Source organism: Grus americana, chromosome 3 (genome assembly GCF_028858705.1).
Source record: "Grus americana isolate bGruAme1 chromosome 3, bGruAme1.mat, whole genome shotgun sequence".
NCBI lineage: Eukaryota > Metazoa > Chordata > Aves > Gruiformes > Gruidae > Grus > Grus americana.
In genome coordinates, this window is record NC_072854.1 from 4,392,288 (window position 1) to 4,409,015 (window position 16,728).

The 16,728-nt window shown below is 41.9% G+C and overlaps 1 protein-coding gene across 13 annotated transcripts in view; it reads left to right on the plus strand.

Moving 5' to 3' along the window:
- PKHD1 (PKHD1 ciliary IPT domain containing fibrocystin/polyductin) overlaps positions 1–16,728 on the plus strand; it is a 270,672-nt gene that overhangs the window by 112,246 nt on the left and 141,698 nt on the right. For all 13 annotated transcript variants that reach the window (XR_008576501.1, XR_008576500.1, XM_054821415.1 and 10 more), the window contains 5 exons: positions 7,745–7,952; positions 8,945–9,102; positions 10,710–10,904; positions 12,550–12,675; positions 15,327–15,460. Coding sequence is in view for 11 of the 13 variants with exons in the window: in XM_054821415.1 (XP_054677390.1) it covers positions 7,745–7,952; positions 8,945–9,102; positions 10,710–10,904; positions 12,550–12,675; positions 15,327–15,460 (821 nt within the window). In the remaining 2 variants the exon portion in view is untranslated. The remainder of the gene's footprint in view (positions 1–7,744; positions 7,953–8,944; positions 9,103–10,709; positions 10,905–12,549; positions 12,676–15,326; positions 15,461–16,728) is intronic.

The window sequence follows — 16,728 nt, forward strand, 5'->3', positions numbered from 1 at the left end:
AAATGATGCTGCCTAAGTTTGCCTGCTCAAGCTAGAAGCCTTCACAAATAAACTGAGAACTGGTTGATCAGTCAGTTTTCTCTGCCGTGCCCCATACATTCCTGAAGCTATGGGAGGAAGAGATGCAGTAGGCTGGGAGATGTAGCACCAGACAGAGACACAACAAGGAGGAAGGGAACGGGTTGGAAGGAATGACAAGAGAAAGGGCAAGGCTGTAAGATTTAGGAGTTGACTGGAATCATCATGTGGGAGAGATTGGGTCAGGTGAAGGACAGGAGCTATAAGAAGCTGAAGAGAAAGAAGTGGTGGATCAACAGGAAAAGAAGTGTGCAGGCAGTGGCTGTTGGAGACTGAAAACAGGCTGGACTTTAATGGGTCACTCTCTGTTCAAAGAAGACCTGTTGTCTGGAAAGTTATCCCTCGGAGAATGGGAGATCAGTAACATAAGGTAACTGCAGTATTAGCATCTCATGGTGTCCCAGCAGAGAGCCGGGGGTGACTTAGGGGGCTCTGACCTCCTTTTCTGGTTTTGATCTGCTTCTTGGACCAAGGCAAACTAGTCACTTTTCAGTTTACCTGTTTGAACTGACTCGGTTTCCCCTTTTCGTAAAATGATACAAGACATTCATGTTGCTGCAATTCAGCCTCCTGCCTCTGGAGCTAGTATCTGAAGAGTGAGAAGTAACTGAAAATGCTAACAGGAGTCTAAGCGTTGTTTTTTAGATGTGTTAGATCATTTCTAGTTGGAATGGGAGGCTTCATTTTTGACAAACTGGGCTGGCTCAGAGGAAACTCACTTCCCAGCTTTATCCCAGATACGTGTGTAACCCCAAAAAGCCACTTAGGCCTTCTGCATCTCCTCCGCATCTTCCTTTGTCTACAATGAGATTAATAACTTTGTCTTGTGGAGGACTCACCCATGTTTGCATGGAGTGAAGCACCTAACCGTAGGCTCCTCAGATCCATGAGTGCTGTGGTAGGACTTGCTGTATCCAGTGGAGAAACTCCCATTAGGTCTGGCCCCAGTTATCTGCATGTTCAGAGCATCTAGCATGGAGGGCCTTCCTTTAGTACAAATAATAGATGACAAATTATGCACCTCCTTTAGTGACCAGTGTCAATCCAAGTTTCTTGTCTGGTGGAAGATGGAAGACATTTTAAGTCAGTGGGCAGGAGGTGATTTTTTTCATAAATGTACAAGGAATGGGTAAAATGAACACTTCAACACTTCATAAATGTCTAGTCTGACAAACAGAGACTTTAAAGGTTTTTTGGTTTTTGTTTTTGTTTTTGTTTTTTTTTTTTTGTCTGAAGCAAAATTTCCCACTGGGATCAGGAGTGGGATCTGGAGCAGCCTTTCTCAGCTGAGATCAATACCACTGCTTTTTTTTGTCTCTCCCTCTCTCCCTTTCTGCTCTGGAATGCTGAGAGGCTGGCAGAAAAGCTAGACGTGCTTATAAACGAGTTATAAACGAGGAAAGGGAATCATTGACCAGGGCACCACAAGTCTGCGTGTACCTTCAGGCCTGAGGAAACTTGTAGCTTCGTGGGGGAAGCCACTAGTCAGGGAAGATGGAGTTTCCAAGGCTCCTTGGCCACTGAAGTGCTTCTGAGTCACTTTGGGGAAATCCCCCTGCCTGAATTAGGAGACAACTCTCCTGAGCCTTTCCTGGGACAGAGAAACTCCTCCAGAAGGTGATTCAGAGTGTGTAGGCTCCCCAGAAGCCTATTTTTCCCATTGACTATAGGACTTGTCTCCTAATTAATCAGCTCACAGCTGCCTCTCCCTTGCAGTCATTTTTTTTTAAAGCCCTCTATCTCAGTGTTTCCAATTGCAGCAGCTTCTGCTTTCAAAGCAGGGTGATCAGAGATAGCTCTCCAACAGCCAGTTGAAATTTTCAATGCCCACTGAGGCACCCAACGTACACATGGAAGAGGAAATAATATTGATGTCTTTTGTGATCAGAGGATTGTAAAACGTGACCTAATTTATCTAAACGTACAATACTCAGTCCAATCCACACTGCCTACTGGAGACAGACTTTCTTGTAACCCTGGAGGTAAGTACACCCTGACATACCTTGCTGAGTTTGCTGAGTTTTGATGTGATTCTGAGACATTTCTGCAAAGGTCAAATTCTCATCTCTGGTTGAACCACTTGGGACTAGGTGAAATCAGTTAGTGTAATCATATAGCATCCTACATTGATTTAGAAAATGTTTTGTGGTAGAGGCTGTAAGAAACTAATTTTTTACTATTTTTCTTCTTCTCTACTTGACATAGAAAAGAGAATGGCATTGTACACATCAGAACGGCCTTGTTCGTAATATTTTTCCAGGTCTATACAAGAGTGCCTCATCACATCATGCTTCCAACAGGAAGCATAAACCAGGATCCTGGTGCCAAGACGTTCCTTATGCTATGATTTGTGATTAATTCACTTTGGAATTTGTTTTCAAGTCACTTGCATTTCTGGGCTGCCATTTGACAAGTTGGTTCTGCTCTGCTTGGTGTTTAAAGGTGTTTCAGTCAAATTATTTAGTAAAATGTTCAATTCTTATTTTGCTTGCAATAGCATTTTGAGTCTAAAGGCTCTGTCCTGTCCCTTTAACATGAAGGCACTTCTGCTTTAGATCTCAAGATCTGGGTTTTTTTTCCAATTTGAGCTTAGTTAATTATTAAAAATGAGTTCAATAATTGAGGAGTTATACAGATTCATCTATTTTTCAGTACTTTTGAGTGTTTCTGCTTGCAGTACTTTTTTGGGGAAGAAATAATTTAAATATACTGCAGCTGTTGGTCTTTTAAACCTTCTACTTTCAAACAAGTCATTTATTTACCTGTTGCACAGCCCAGTCCCAATGACTGTCGGTTATTTTATGAACCCTGCGTGTTTCATCTGAAGTAGAGTTTGTTTCCAAGGAGAAACAAGAAAAAGGGCTCTGGGCCTCCAAAGTGTGGTCCTGCAGACAGACTGCAGAGACAGGGGTCTTTGTTCCAGGGAACACCCTTTAGGTATTTGTCTTCTTTGTAGAGAGCTCATCAGTTCTTTGAAGTAGAGAAGCTGGAGAAGACCTCTGGGAAATGAAGGTTGTTTCCTAGCTGGAGATCATTCCCTCCTGAGATATTCATCAGCTCATTTCACCTCCCCATTTAAAAAAATGGATGTAGTATTGCCTCTGAAAAGTGGTGTACCCTCTCCATTCAGCCCACTCCTGGAAGGTGAGCAGAGGCCTGGAAACTTCTTCAAGAAGCAGGAGCAATTTGATTTGGCTGTCAGACTTCTGTTCATTTACCTGAGTGTTAATATAAAGGAACATTTCAGGCACCCTGAATGGTATCCAAGGTGTCTACGTGGGTCTGGCAGATTGGACACGGGACTCATATCAGACCACTGCCTTTCTGGAACAGCAGCCAGAGGCCAATCGTACATCCAAAATGACATGTTTAGGCACCTGAAACCAACCCACGGTCTCCAAACTAAGTCAAGGCAATCGCAGATACCACCACTGATAGTGATTTGGTGGGTGTTGTGCTCTTTTTCAAGCTATCTTTATTTAAATCTGTTGGATACTGAAGTTGAAGAACATGGGGGTCGCATGTTTTCCTATAGTTGGAACTATGTGAGGTATAGGTCACAAAGTTATACTTACTTTCCAAAATTTAAAAAGTGAATTTTTAGGGTTAATAGCTGTAAATTTGTTTTTGAAAGGGGAATAGGTGATTTTAAACAGCAATGGGTGATGACTGCTCGAGGAACAGCATAGTACATTTCTGTGTGAGTGTGTAGGTGTATGATGGGCTCCCATCAAAACCATAAGGCTAGGAATATATTATAGTTAAGGCAAAGCAGCTTCAGTTATGGTCCCTCCTTGATGAACTGACCTGAAAAGTATCACTGACCAAACCCCGTGTGTCACTCCTGCTGCTTAGGGTAGAGGAGAATCTGACCTGTGGATGGTGTTATATGTGGAAATATAAATGGGAAGCAAGGAAAGAGGAACCTGATAGACTTTTTTTTTTTTTTCCCCTAATAAAAATATGCTAAAAGTATTGGAAATTGGAAGTAGATCTTCTATACAAAGAAATACCCCACCTAAATCATCAGGAAAAAGGTAAAAGAAACTGTGGAATGGGAGACAGAGAGGGAGACTGGAAGAGCACAGTAAGAGATAAAAAAAGAAACAAAAAAAGAAAAAGAAAAAAAGAAGAGGGGGACTGTTTGGATACTTTGAATACTCTTCTGTTAGAAAAAAAAAACTTGAGATTTTCCTTAAAAATTGTTGTTTCGGAGCTTGGAAGTGGAAAAAAGCCTGAAACAAGCCTTTTCCATTAGAGCATATTTTGAATGCAGAATGGTTGTTTGCACCTCTTAATGACAAGAGTTGTTGCCCAGCAGTGTTGCTGACAGATGTATACAATGGGAGTCAGTCGTGTCTGGCCACAGATGCACGCAAACACACATGTGAACACATGCACACAAACCAGTACTGTAAACAAAATGTCCAGAACTGCAGAAAAAATGTGTGCTGCTCAACATCCAGATGGCTGCTGTCAGTCGTTTGCTTTTATGCGAGTCCTAAAAATTCACGAGGATCACTCAATGAAAGAAGGTAAATGAATAAAGATGATGAGGCTGCTGCTAGTAAAAGAATGCACATAGGCTGATATCAAGAGGATTTTTTTTTTTTTTTTTTTTTTTTGAGCTGGCTAAGGCTGTGTTGAGGATGAGGTCTCACAGGGAAAATCTTTGACATCTGTGCTCATGAATGGTGCAAGGTGGGCTCTGGCTATGGCTACATTAGAAAACAGTGTGTCCCCATAGAAGCAGATCTGTAGAGTGAATGATGTAGGTGCTGAGGATGCAGGGTCCACATTGTATGTGTTTTCAGCGCTACTGTAGAGTCGTTCTAGTCTGGTTCCATTAGTACCTAAAGTGTATTATATGTCCTACTGGCTTACAGTGTCTGCATTAGTTTCACCTGAAGGAAATTCATTTTATATATTCCAAAACAGTTCCATGATATGAACTGAAGCACATTAAGTGAAGGATATCTGGGAGATTTGCTTAGCTATAAGTTGAGAAATTTCAATTCCAATTTAAGAAAAGAGAACAGATAATAAGCCAGAAGTATCTCAGCTAGGTTGAGATGCCCATCAACTCACTGACACACAGAACAGGTGCTCAAATATACTTCAAGATGACAGAGTATACCTTCTGTTTCTGCGGTGCATTAATTGACTTGGAGGTACTACTCCTTATTTCTGTCTTCATTAAGGAAAGGACTGGGACACTAGAGTATAAGCAACGAGAAAGTGAAACAGGAAATGGAGAGAGAGAACCTTGCTTAAAATAATTTGAAAATGATTTATTGGATGCAACCTCTACCCTCAGTGATTTCTGGTGTTATTACTTTTCTATAGTACAACCAGGGAGGACAGTAACTTGCTGTGGGCTAAAGGTAAATTATGATCTATTGCAAAGGAGGGAAGGAAAAATATACTAGAGGTGGGTGTGTGAGGCACATGCTCTCCCCTGATGGTGTTCAGTGTGTTGGATCTCACTGGACCAATCTGTTCCAAAGCCTGCTAGGGAAAAAAGAAATGTCAGGAGTTAAAGCAAAGATCATGAAGCGAAGAAAGGAGGGTGAAATGGCAAGATGTTTCATTGCTGGGTGTTTGTTGCAGACAGACTTGGTAGTATGTCCACTGAAGAGGAGAGGGTTTGGGAATCTGTAGTTGCAACCTTGCTACTGCCTTCCAGTCGTGGCCTAAGGTTGCTGATGCAGGGGGGCACATCTTGCAATTGTCCTGACCAGTGTATTCATAGAATCAGAATCATCACAGAATGGTTTGGGTTGGAAGAGACCTTAAAGATCATCTAGTTCCAACCCCCTGCCATGGGCAGGGACACCCTCCACTAGCCCAGGTTGCCCAAAGCCCCATCCAACCTGGCCTTCAACACTGCCAGGGAGGGGGCTGGGAAACCTGTGCCAGGGCCTCACCATCCTCATAGTAAAGAATTTCTTCCTCAGATCTGATCTCCATCTCCCCTCCTGCAGCTTCAGGCCATTCCCCTTGTCCTATCACTCCCTGCCCTTGTAAACAGTCCCTCACCATCTTTCCTGTAGCCCCTTCAGGTACTGGAAGCTGCTATAAGGTCTCCCTGCAGCCTTCTCTTCTCCAGGTTGAACAATCCCAACTCTGAGCCTGTCTTCATAGGAGAGGTGCTCCAGCCCTCGGATCATCACGCTACTGTAACTTGTCCCCATCCATAGGGATGTTAAGTGACCTGCAACTCAACTGAACATTAAAGTTGAAAATACGTTTTCAGGTCTAGCCAGACTAAAACCTCACCAAGAATAAGTTTCAGCAGTGTTTTCCTGAATTCAAGTTTTCTGGGAAAAAGTCCCCAAAGTTACAACATTCAAAACAGTATGTGATGTTATTTCCACTTTTGGATGAAAAAAGCTGAAGCAAATTCTTTTCACATGAAACATTTAGTTCTTAAAAAAAAAATAAAAAATGGATTTTTGATGGTTTTCGTTTCCTTAATTTTAAAAGGAAAACTGATATGGACAAATGAAAAATGAAGGAGTTAACTCCTTCACAAATGATTTTTTTAAAATAATACATTGACCAAGATTTGATAAAAATGACAAAATAATTTTGTAGGTGAGAATTCACTTTTCAACAACCAAAAAGCCTTTATTTAAAAAGACAAGAAGCAGGACAATTTTTGTGTTAGGTGTTGCCATACACTTCCTTGGGACCTCCAGGTTTTGTTCCCCTCTACATAGCTGCAGTTGAGGGAGACTCCTTGCGAAACACCACCCATGCGGGAAGCTTTTTACCTGCAGAGTATCCTAGCTCTGGAAACTGCTTGAGATACATTTCTAGGCACCTGTAGAATCCTGTTTCCATCATCACATAATCTCATGCTGACCCATTCAGATGCACCATACTTGTCAAGTGGTAAAAAAGACCATCAGATTTTATTTGTTTCATTGTTTTTTTGTCAACTGTTTCAAAGCTAGCCATTTTAGTCTTGTGTTTGATTTTGCAGCCCATTGGCTGTGCTGCATGGCCAGGTAAACCGCTTAACCCAAGACTTCAAAAAATGACCCCTCATTTTGGATCCTCCACAGTGTCAAAATGACGTCATGTTGCTAGCTGAGCAATCTGTAGTCACTCTTCAAAGTTTTTGAAAGTGGTGATATTTGTCTTTGCATAAGCCACCGAAATGTTACTAACAGAAGCGTATGTCTTGGTGAATGCAAGTTAATTGTAGGCTTAGGTTCATTGCATGTCATTCTGGACACTTGACTGGGGACTCTGATAATTCAAAGTGATTTTTGCACTCGGAGGAAGATTATGGACCTTGCAGAGACTGCTTTTCTCTGTTGGTTATAAAGGGTGCTTAAGAAGAGGGTGTTTCTCACATAGGGAAGGCACGTTGAGGGAGTGAAACTGAACCGCAGCTCCTGCTGCCTGTTGAACACACTTCAGTACATTTTTTCAGCTTTTTGGCACCAATAGAGACAAAAGATATGAATGGAAGATGTTGTTTGGAAAGCGCTGCATTTCTGATCCTCTTTTGTAACATTAATCCCATCTCTCCTACACAGCATCAAAAAGAAATGAATGACTGTGGGATGATCCAAGTGAGGCAGTGTTTTCTAAGCATGCTGCTCCTGTTTTTTTATGTTGATTGACTTGCTTTTAATTCTATTTTTTTTTTCAGGCTGGATGCCTAAAGTAGCTTTCACAGACTTGAAATCATCAGCTCGTGCTAACGACACACGATTAATGCTCCTGGAACCTGTTGATTGGCAACCTGGTGATGAAATTGTGGTTGGAAGGACAGGCCTTGGAGATGCACAGCAGCAAGAAGAAATGGCTGTCATTGAGTCTGTGAACAACACGGAGCTGCACCTTAAATCACCACTCAGGTATCCTTTCAAGGGTCAAGGGGATTTCTGTAGCAGAGAGCTACATCAGGGGAAAATTTGGTCAAAGTGAGGATTTGCTGTTTCCTGTAGGATGTAATAACTATATAAATCTCTTTAACAGAGGTGGTCAGAGATATTTCGGTTGCTTGCTCCCCCTAAAGCTAGTGAACGTTCAATCCTGAATGCTTCTGACTATGTTCAAATTCTGTATTATAACCATGAACTCAGAAAACCTTTGAAGCAGAAAACACTGATGGCCAGTAGAGTCCAGTGGCCTCAGCACAGGGTTGACAAAGAAATTTCCTGCATAGTTAATTTCTTGAGAAAGTGCTGCTTTATTTTTTTTTTTCTTTTTTCCCCCAGAAAGTGTCTGACTTCTGTGGAAAAAAAAAAAAAAAAATCCTCCCTTCTTGACTGATTTACTTAAGCTGATTAACAACACACTCAAAGTGAATTACTTCAGTTTGGAAATATTGCTTCTATGTTTCCAGTGAGTGGTAGTTTCAATGCCCCACTGCCTTAAGCTCTCTTCATCTTCTCTGCATGGAGATCTTGGACAAACTGTACTTGTTATCATCAACACCTGGAACCTCAGTGTTGAAATGTGTTATCTGTTTGGGAGGCAACCCAACTCCAATGCCCGGGAAAATTAATGGTATCATTTTCAGAAGTATTTGGGGCTTCAGAAAGAAAGTACTGATGGTTTGGTTTTCACCCAAATATCTTTGGGAAGGGCAGGAAAAAAGTCTGAACTATTTTGATGTAAACAAATAATGAGCTTGAGAGACAAAAAGATGGAAACAAACATCAGCCATGGAAAAATGCATCTAGCCCATATAGGCAGACACATTGGATGTGCTACTGTCCGTGGTGAGATGGGACTGCAACCAGCTCTGAATTTGGGCAGTTGCAGTCATAAGCTAAGGGTAGGCATCATTCTTGCCATCTGGCAGGTGCGGATACCTTTGTACCTTTTTTGTGTCTTTCCCTAGGTACTCCCACAATGTTGAAGAGGGATGGGTGAATGGCCAAAGCCTGCCTTTGAGAGCTGTGGTGGCACTGATTAGCAGAAGGGTTGTTGTTCAAGGAAATGTCACGATGGAGAGGATGTCACACCTCAGACAGTGTGTAAAAGCAGGTGTTACAAGAGGTGAGGAGATCTGTTCTCACAGAAACGTACCGAGGAGAAAAACTGCTCCATTAAGATCACATTGTGGTATCACTGTGCATTAGAAATATTTCTTAATAGGATAATTTTGAGACATACCAGCACCAGGAAAGCGAGTTTATCTTTCCAAACATTGTTTGACATTGAAGTGTGAAGTCTTGGGAGTAGAACTGCCTCTCATTGTAATATCTCAGATGTATTATTTTCACATTGTTGTTTCAAGCCATCTTGGGAAAGACCCTTTAGTTTTCCCTGAGCCTAAGGGTGTAGAAAAGAAAGTATGTTCTGAAAACATGTGTCAGTGTACATAATATATTAAATTTTTAATTGTGTTTACTATTTAGTCACTTCAAGAAGAAGGAAAAAACCCCCAGCCCAATGCTGTTTGTACTTTTTGTGTAAAATATTGAGATGTTGTTTAATGTTTAGGGATACCAAGAAAAAATAACTGGTGATGGTTTCCTGTAGAATATAGTAACACTGGTGAAACAATGCTATGTATCTCAGTCCTCCTTTAGTTTTACCTGTATGAAACACCATGAAGTTTGACAGGTGGCTTCCTGATTTACACCAGCTGGTGAGGAAGCAGAATCAGACACAGTGATTATAATTGAAGAAGAGTTAGGTTATCTGGCAGCCCAGGTGTAAGGCTTCCTTTAAAAATAAAATGCCTTGGGCTTTCAGACTGTGACACAAGACTTCATTTGATATCCAGCAGCCAACTGCTTATATTACTCATGGATTTATGGTCCATTTTCTGTGGAACTCATAAATACAGTCTCTGAAATGTGCTAACCATTTGAGGTTTTTATTTGAGTTACAGAATAGGAGGATTTCTCAGAGGAGTCACCAGAAGATGAGTGGGCAGTGTTTTTTTGTGGTTAATTTACCTTCTTTAAAAGAAAAATGAGCATTACTGAACATAAGCAAGCAGTGCTGGAATTTGAAATCCCCTCTGCACCTCCACTGAACAAGCCAAAGTTGCACATTTGTAGCCTGAATCCCCTCGTACCAAAATATCCTAAGCACAGACCCATGGAAGGATGCTTTTTGTGAATATCAATTCCTTCCCCAGCCCTATGATTTACTTTCCTTGCCTTCAGACTGTGGGTAGTAACAGTTCCTCACCCATCTGCAGGAACAGTGGGGAGAGCAAGAGCTTTAAAGAAATTTCAAAATGTTCTCATTTCAGTTTAGTTCAGTACATCCATGCCCAATCCCCTTTTCAAGAACTTCACCCAAGGTAAATCAATGTCAAATCCATCTTCCCCATGCACAGGACTATTTAAAATCGAACACAAGGAACTTTCCAAGGCATAAAACTACCACAGCTTCCTGCTGGTTTTAATATATTTTCCTCTAAAAATGTCCAGACTCTTAGGGGAGGAACCATGAGAATATTTAGAGGGAGTATCAGATATGCTTGCCTGTGGCTATTTGTCTTTGGGCCCATGTTTAAGATCGCTGCTGGAGATAGAGTCTCACTGAGTCAATGTGGTGGGTCTCATGATGTTCCTTGGGGCACTCAGCACATCCCAAGGTCACCATGGAGAAGCAGCACTGACAGCTCCCACCGGGTTGTATTCTAGGTGGCTCCAGGTGTCTGTACAAGCGAAGTGAGAGGCAGCTGGGGTCTCGGGACCTGGGGGCTATCGTGGTTGTGGAAGCCTTCCAGGGAGAGACGAGTCGGCTCCAGATGGAGGGGGTCCAGTTCCACCACGTGGGCCAAGCATTTCAGCAGCACCGCAGTGCCCTGACTGTTGCTGGCAACGCATGGATGGCAGGTGAGACAGCTGCACTGGAGGTGGGCCCAAATGATCTCAAATGTCCACCTTTTCCTGCCCAAAACTGGGGTAGATGTCCACAAAACCTGCTCAGCTCTCAGGTCAGTTGACAAATTGAATAAAAGAAAATGTCACCTGTAGTCGTCCCAAGTGAAACTTGATGGAGTGCTTTAAGCTGCTTTAGTTCCTTTGCATCTCTGGACAGCTTCTCCCTAAAATGATATTTCATTTTTATGCCACACCTCTGAGTTGGCATGCTACTTCTAGCTCTGGAAATCAATGCACTAGTGTACTGTGAAGGACCCCAGAGGTGGCTCAGAGCTGTGCGGTAGCACAGGCCAAAATGTAATTCTATCACCTGAAGATTAAGGAACATATTAAGTTCTTTTGACTTTGTCACTGAGAAGTGCAAAATTCATCTCTATGGATATGGCAATGAGGGGTCTGAAGACTAGTGGTGATAGGAAAAAGTTAGGTGGGCTCAAATATTTTTTTAAGGGTACTAGAAAGGACTTTCCCCTTCAGCTAACCCATACTTATGCCTTTCATATGCCAACCGTGTCCTGGGCTGCATCCAAAGAGGCGTGACCAGCAGGTTGAGGGAGGTGATCCTGCCCCTCTACTCCACTCTTGTGAGACCCCACCTGGAGTACTGCATCCAGTTCTGGGGGCCCCAGTACAGGAGAGACATGGAGCTGTTGGAGAGAGTCCAGAGGAGGCCATGAAGCTGATCAGAGGGCTGGAGCACCTCTCCTATGAGGACAGGCTGAGAGATTTGGGGTTGTTCAGCCTGGAGAAGAGGAGGCTCCGGGGAGACCTTAGAGCACCTTCCAGTACCTGAAGGGGCTACAGGAAAGCTGGGGAGGGACTGTTTATGAGGGAGTGTAGTGACAGGACAAGGGGGAATGGGTTTAAGCTGAAGGAGGGTCGATTTAGATTAGATGTTAGAAAGAAATTCTTTACTGTTAGAGTGGTGAGGCATTAGCACAGGTTGCCCAGAGAAGCTGTGGATGCCCCCTCCCTGGAAGTGTTCAAGGCCAGGTTGGATGGGGCTTTGGGTAACCTGGTCTAGTGGAGGGTGTCCCTGCCCATGGCAGGGGGGTTGGAACTAGATGATCTTTAAGGTCTCTTCCAACCCAAACCGTTCTGTGATTCTATGATTCATCGCTAAGTGAGGATCTAGGCTTCCTGGTGGCAAAAGGCAGCACTGGCTGGTCACCATGCCTGGCTAGACAAAGTGTACAAGATATCTGCCCTGTCCTCACTGCCCTTCTGAAACGTTCTTCCCCTCCTTCAATCCTATTGCAATCATCCAGCTCTCTGAGCTCATAACATACTTCACTATTGGGATTTTACCCTATCCTTTCACTGGATCTCCTTCTCCTTCCTCAGAAGAGTGGACCACCTCCATTAACCAGACATTTCTGCACTCAGGGCCCCTCTTCCCTACTGTGCCAGTCTCAGCAATGCCTGCCCGTTGGCAAAGATGTGCCAGGTGAGTAAGGGTGGGAAGCTGCAACCAACCAGTCTCACAGGAGCCAAAAGAATTAATTGCACAGCATCAAAGGATGAGGAGCTGATATAAAACTCTCCCAACCTTCAAGCTGCAGTGTGCTTTTTGCTCACAGCACTCTTTTCTTTCCAGACTCCTACATACGTGGCTGTTGTGTTTTGGACTCGTTTGGCCAAGGACTCCGTCTGACCGGGATCTCAAACCTTACTGTGGACAGTAATGTTTTCTATAACATTTCAGGCCATGGGCTTCTACTGGGTAAGTGAAGCAGGAAAACAACTATCCTACATGTAACCGCAACATGTGCTGATTACCGTTTGCAGGCAAGTGCCTTTGGAGGAAAGAATGGCAGATCCTTAACTGCACCCTGAGAACTTTAATCACATCTTCCGCATTTTCTGGTATCAGTGAATCTGGAATAAAGCTCCCACAATTCCACATGCAACACCTAGCAGCTATTTCCATTTGACCGTACACTCTCTGTTTCTTTAGGTCAGTCTTCACTTGATCTGGATCCCTTTTTTTTCTTTAGTGTGCAAGTGGAAGAAGATTTTTTTTGTTAGAGAATTGATTTGTCTGTCTTTGGAAGAGCACCATTATGCAATGTTTAAGACCCCAGTTCAGTGAGGCATTTAAAAGCATGCTTACCTTTAACTTCAGTCATTTGACATCGAAGATAATGGAGTGAAAACATATGTTAAAAGTTAAGCAGAGGATTTAGCACTTAAATAAATTGGAGCTTGGAGCAACAAAAATGTTAAACAACAAAATATTTCTCCTAACCAACCATCAGGAGACTGACTTGCAGCATCTTCTGCTGGGATCTCATGTTGCCTGAATACCAAAAGATAGAGCTTGATTCTTGTTTTCCACCAGAGATGGGATAAAAATGACCAATTTTAAGATAAACAGAGGGGAGAAAAAAAGCCTTCAGTCCTGATCCTGCAGTTACACACACACAGCGAGTCCCTGTGCTAGGTCTTATATATAAATATAATGAGAAGTGATAGATTACGATTTAAACAGAGGAGACTATAAAACGAGAGTGATTGTACGCATCTCACAGATGAGGAGAGCTGGCTCAGAGAGATGCAACAACTTGCCCAAGGTGATGCATAGAGTCCCTGTGGCTGTGGGGAAGCAGAACCAGATCTCCAGCCTGCCAGCAAGCCTTGGCTCACTCGTGCTAGGACATGCATCTGAGTTAGAGGACTCTGGGCTGAGCTGAACGTTTCCACTGAAGTTCCAGCCTGAATACACCTTATGCCCAAGGTGTCTTTAATAGCTTCACTGTCAGCAGCTTCAGAGGGTCTGATGGATGAATTTATACATCATTTTTTTGCCTGTGAAGGAATATTTATTATAGCTGGCTATCTGCAGCTCCAGAATTGGACTCCCTCAGTGATTTCATCTAAAACTCTTATTTTCAGGGGATTTGCAAGACAGTCATAAAAACTCGCTCTGGGCTTAAAATTAATTGACACATCGGGTCTCAGCTTGGAAGCCAAGACCTTTTTTGCCACCTCAAAAACCTACATGGCTGTCAAAAGGACTGCTTTAAGATCCTGTTCGTGCTCTGGTAATGGTATTGTTTGTAGTAAACACAAACTGGAAAGGAAATATTTCCTAAATGGATCTTGTTCCAGAAATGGAGAAAGGCTCAAAAGACTGAGAGGAAGGCTAAAAATAATTACTGGCATCCCCAAAACAAAGAGCATCGGTTTTCCTGTGAAGTGGCTTACATTTGAGGTAGTAATGATTGTGGAAGGGATCTGTATTGGAATAGAACTTGAGCAGGTGTAGTTGAAGATAATAATTTATGTTTGATAAACAAAACTGAATAGATTTAATTTGCTCCTGATGTGAGCCAGACAGAGATGTTCCACTTTGTATTCTGCTTCCAAAACACCAGAGTGGGGGCACATGTGCTGATGTGTGCTTATTTGGATTTGACTTGTATGGGACTGTCCACCTTTTGCTGTTGGGTAGCACATTTCTTTAGGTTTAGTTTAAAAAGAGATTTCTTTTTTTTTTTTTTTTTCTTCTTCCTACTTCAATACTGTTACTAGATCTGGGGCACCCCATGACTCTGAATTGTGTGATAAATTGGTTGACTGATTTTTTCCTTTTTCTTCTCATACTTCATTGCTTAGGGGGGCAAACCCCCCACTTTTATGCAGAGTTGTATCAATTGTTTTTAAGTCTATTTAGAAGTTTTCTTACATGTAAGTAGGGCAGTGGATGGATACACAGGAGATAGACAGGACTTTGAATTCTGGTACTGCCAGAAGCGTGCCTGTATGTGCACAGGTGAGCCACTTCCCCATTCTGAATCTCTCTTTTTCCAACTATAAATGTGCTTCATAATATAACTTTTAATCATTTTCTCCATAAACTTGTGGTACAGTAAGGCTGGTCTTACACTCATATATAACACCTGATACAGGGCCTTGTGCAAATTGAATTACAGAGTCATGGTCTCTATTGCCTCTTCGTAGAATATGTATTGTAGTATTGCTTTCCCTGATTGTTTTTATCTCATTAGAGTGTAAGCTCTTTGTGGCAGAAATTGTTTTTTATCATATTTACAATGTTGATCAGATCTTGCTTGTGGCCCCCTGACGCAGCCTTTCCCTTTCCACGCTGTGCACCACTGTGTTGAGCAACCATGGCAGTCTTTAACTATCTCACGGCCATCTTCTGCTGCGTGTTAAACACGGGTTTCCAAGTGCTTTTCAAACAGTGATTTACACAGGGACAGTCACCAGGGAAAACTAATTCCCAGGTGGGCCATGTCAGCAAAGCAGGCAGGGCAAAGCCCAGCAAGTTCCATGACTTGCATAATAGAGGACTTGCAGCTATATTTACATTTCTGCTTGCTTTTTTTTTTTTTTTTCTTTTTTTTTAAGGAGAAGGACTAGAAGAGGGGAACAGAGTCAGTAACAACATAGTGATTGGCCTTTCTGGAACAGACGGTTTATCCAACATTGAGACACTGTCACCAGCAGGAATCTACATCAGGGCTCCTGCCAACCACATCAAGGTAAGAAGTTCAGGTGTAAAAAGGAACATTTCCTTTCCAATCAAAGATATCAGAAAGATACGGAGCTTCATTTATTTGGTAGATCATATACACAACATTTTCTTCTTGGCTGAGCTGAAATTGTACTTGTGATGGGACATTAAAACAAGTGCATATTACAAAACAAATTACTTTCATGGGCAAATTTATTACTGAAAACTTTACTGTACTTGACTGGAACAAAATATTGCAGTGAGATCCTTCATCCTGGCATGCTTTAAAAAGTTGCTCTATTTTCTAATACTCATGGATTCATAAAAACTGGAAAAAAGTTTAGGCTCAGCTTCTCTAGATTTTTTTCCACTTCTGGCATTATAAGAAAAAAAATCTCAATTTTAATGGACTGATGACAAACACACTAAAATCCAGCGACATCAAATGCATCTCTGTCTAGATTTAAAATGACAACTTATGAACAGCCCACGATTTGCATTGCAGGGTGAGAAGGAGAATGTGTTCCCTGTCCTGTGAAAATGACATTGATTTTTAAGGAAATAAAGCTTCTCTATTCTAAATAGTGATGAAATATCAGACTCTTAAAAAGGTAACAGACTAACAACACTCACATCAAAAAGTTGAGCTCAGTAAAAAACTTTTTATTCACTAATAGTCTGATGCTTGCTTTTAGTTCATACTTTTTTCTCTTATTCAAGTCACTTACATTGCAGAATAAAGAGTCACTTTTAAGTGTTTCATAGGGAAAAAAAAATATTTTCAGCAATTTCAAACCATTTTCCCTTCCCAACTATTTTAAGTCTGGAATTTCATTGAAACTGACCTTTCTCACCACAGTTTCATTTGTGACAAATGCATATTTTCATTAAAAAAAAAAAATAAAATCCTAACCTGTTCTATTGCTAACCCACAAAACCCAAACCAATTATTAACTGAATGTAAAGACCTAATCGCCCCCTGGGCTTCTGTTCCGAGAGGAAAGAATTGCACCTAAATTTGAAGGTGAAAAAAGAGACCAACACATTTCCTATGTTAGCATGAAGACAACAGTCCTTAGGAAGAAGGAGAGGACTTTTCTGCAATTCCCTCAAGGGCATATTTATCATTTTTGAGACCATGGTTAAAAAATACAACAACTAGGCAGAATCACATGAATTTCAGCTCTGCTAAACACAGAGTTTTGTACTATCATGCACTGACTTACCCTGGAGCTGTCTACTCAATCGCCAGTGGCTCAGCTTTTGAAAAGGTTTGCTGCAATTATCTCTACGGGT